The 1,612-nt window shown below is 46.8% G+C and overlaps 1 protein-coding gene across 1 annotated transcript in view; it reads left to right on the top strand.

The window, feature by feature from the left end:
• The first annotated feature begins 6 nt into the window (after positions 1–6).
• Positions 7–1,612, top strand: part of LOC109542996 (alpha-tocopherol transfer protein) — a 2,306-nt gene continuing 700 nt past the window's right edge. The window contains exons 1-5 of the mRNA XM_019912488.2: positions 7–258; positions 308–470; positions 524–683; positions 738–859; positions 911–1,152. Of these exons, the coding sequence (XP_019768047.2) occupies positions 256–258; positions 308–470; positions 524–683; positions 738–859; positions 911–1,152 (690 nt within the window). The 5' untranslated portion in view covers positions 7–255. The remainder of the gene's footprint in view (positions 259–307; positions 471–523; positions 684–737; positions 860–910; positions 1,153–1,612) is intronic.

The following is a 1,612-nucleotide window of genomic DNA, read 5'->3' on the forward strand; positions in this document are numbered from 1 at the left end:
AAAACGAAAGAATTCGAGAGGTGTAAACAACCTTAACAATTGTCTTCGCGCCTTCGCTTTTATAAATTATTGGTTGCAGTAGAATTAGCGGCGTTTAAAGCCTGCCAAGGTTCGCCTGAGAAGCCGCTTTTGGCGATTTTCCGTTGCTTCCTGCTCGGTATAAAACACGCATTAGTTGAAGGTTTCGGGCATTTCGTTCCGGCTTCTTTAGCTGCTAGTGGCTTGTTTGTTCCGTGGAGGTTTTAAAAAAATAAAATGGTGAGTAAACGCACTCAATCAGGCGACAGTTCAGGCAACTGCTCTTCAGGTAATGAAAAACTCCCTAAACACTCTCCTCAACGCGCCCACTTGCGCACAACTGCGCACCATCCGGAGGAACATCAATGAGGAATGCGAGGACAAGTTAAGACACAATGAACGCCACATGCAGCAATGGATCAGCTATCAGAGGCATTTTCCTCAAAAGATCGGTGAGTTTTGAAAATTGCCACTAGCGACTTATGAGTGCTTGTTGGACCCGCAGATGCCAAGCTGGTTCGCAATGTCCTCAGAGCCAATAAGCACGTGCTGGACAGGACGAAGCGGAAGCTGGAGCAGCAACTAGCCGCCCGACACATTTATCCAGAGTTTTTCCAAAACCGCTCCCCGTTTTCCCAGGAAATCGAACAGGCGATGAGCGTGGTGTAAGCAGTGCCAGCAACCCGATAAACCCGCACTAACCAATCCCCACTTTGCAGAAACATTGCCTACATGCCCTCAATGACTCAGAACGGGGAGCGAATTGCCGTGTTTTCCCTCAACCGGTTCGAGGCAGCGCAATTCAACAGTGTCCATGTGATCAAACTAGTGCTGATGATATGTAAGTGGGGGACAAGTGAGGAGTGCAACTGCTAATGGCTCAGAATTGCAGTCGACTTGGTTCTGAGTTCGGAGCACATCTACGCGGGCGACATCGCCATTTTTGATGGGGCGCACTTTTCCGCCGCCCACGTCGCCCAGTACTTGGGCCCACACTTCAACACCATCATGACCATCCTTAAGGAGGCCTACTCGATCCGACTGAAGGAAATTCATGTCATCAATGCGCCCAGTTTGCTTGTGAACATGTTGGCCATCATCAAGCCGCTTCTACATCCAAATCTTCGACGTTCGGTAAGCCAGCAAATGACAATGGAAAATCGATAGAGCCAACGTTTTTGGGTAGAGTGTAGACCTTTTGCGGTTGTGCGTCAGTTTATTTTCAAAAAAGCTTCGAAATTTGTTAAAAAAAGATGATGGTGCTGATGGCTTGACCGTGCAACTCCTTCGCGCATATTGTGCAAGCAGTTTCAACTTTTAGCCAGGGGTTTCAGTGCCAAAGTGAGTCCCAGAGGAACATTTGCAACGGGTAAAATCGCTCAATTTTAAAAAATTCACACAAATTCACCGAGTCACACTCACACGGTTTATAGAGTCGACTTTTTCGAAAATTTCTAAACTGTGTCTCCCATCGGTTCGAAGTAATCGAGCTCTAAACGACCGCTTGCCAAAGAAAAAAGTCACTCGGCTTTGACTAGGCAGTAAAAATTCCCTAAAGATGATTTTTCAATGAAACTTAGGTGAAACTAATGGG

The sequence above is a fragment of the Dendroctonus ponderosae genome, unplaced genomic scaffold, assembly GCF_020466585.1.
Source record: "Dendroctonus ponderosae isolate FM_Combo_2020 unplaced genomic scaffold, Dpon_F_20191213v2 Dpon_F_20191213_4, whole genome shotgun sequence".
Lineage (NCBI taxonomy): Eukaryota > Metazoa > Arthropoda > Insecta > Coleoptera > Curculionidae > Dendroctonus > Dendroctonus ponderosae.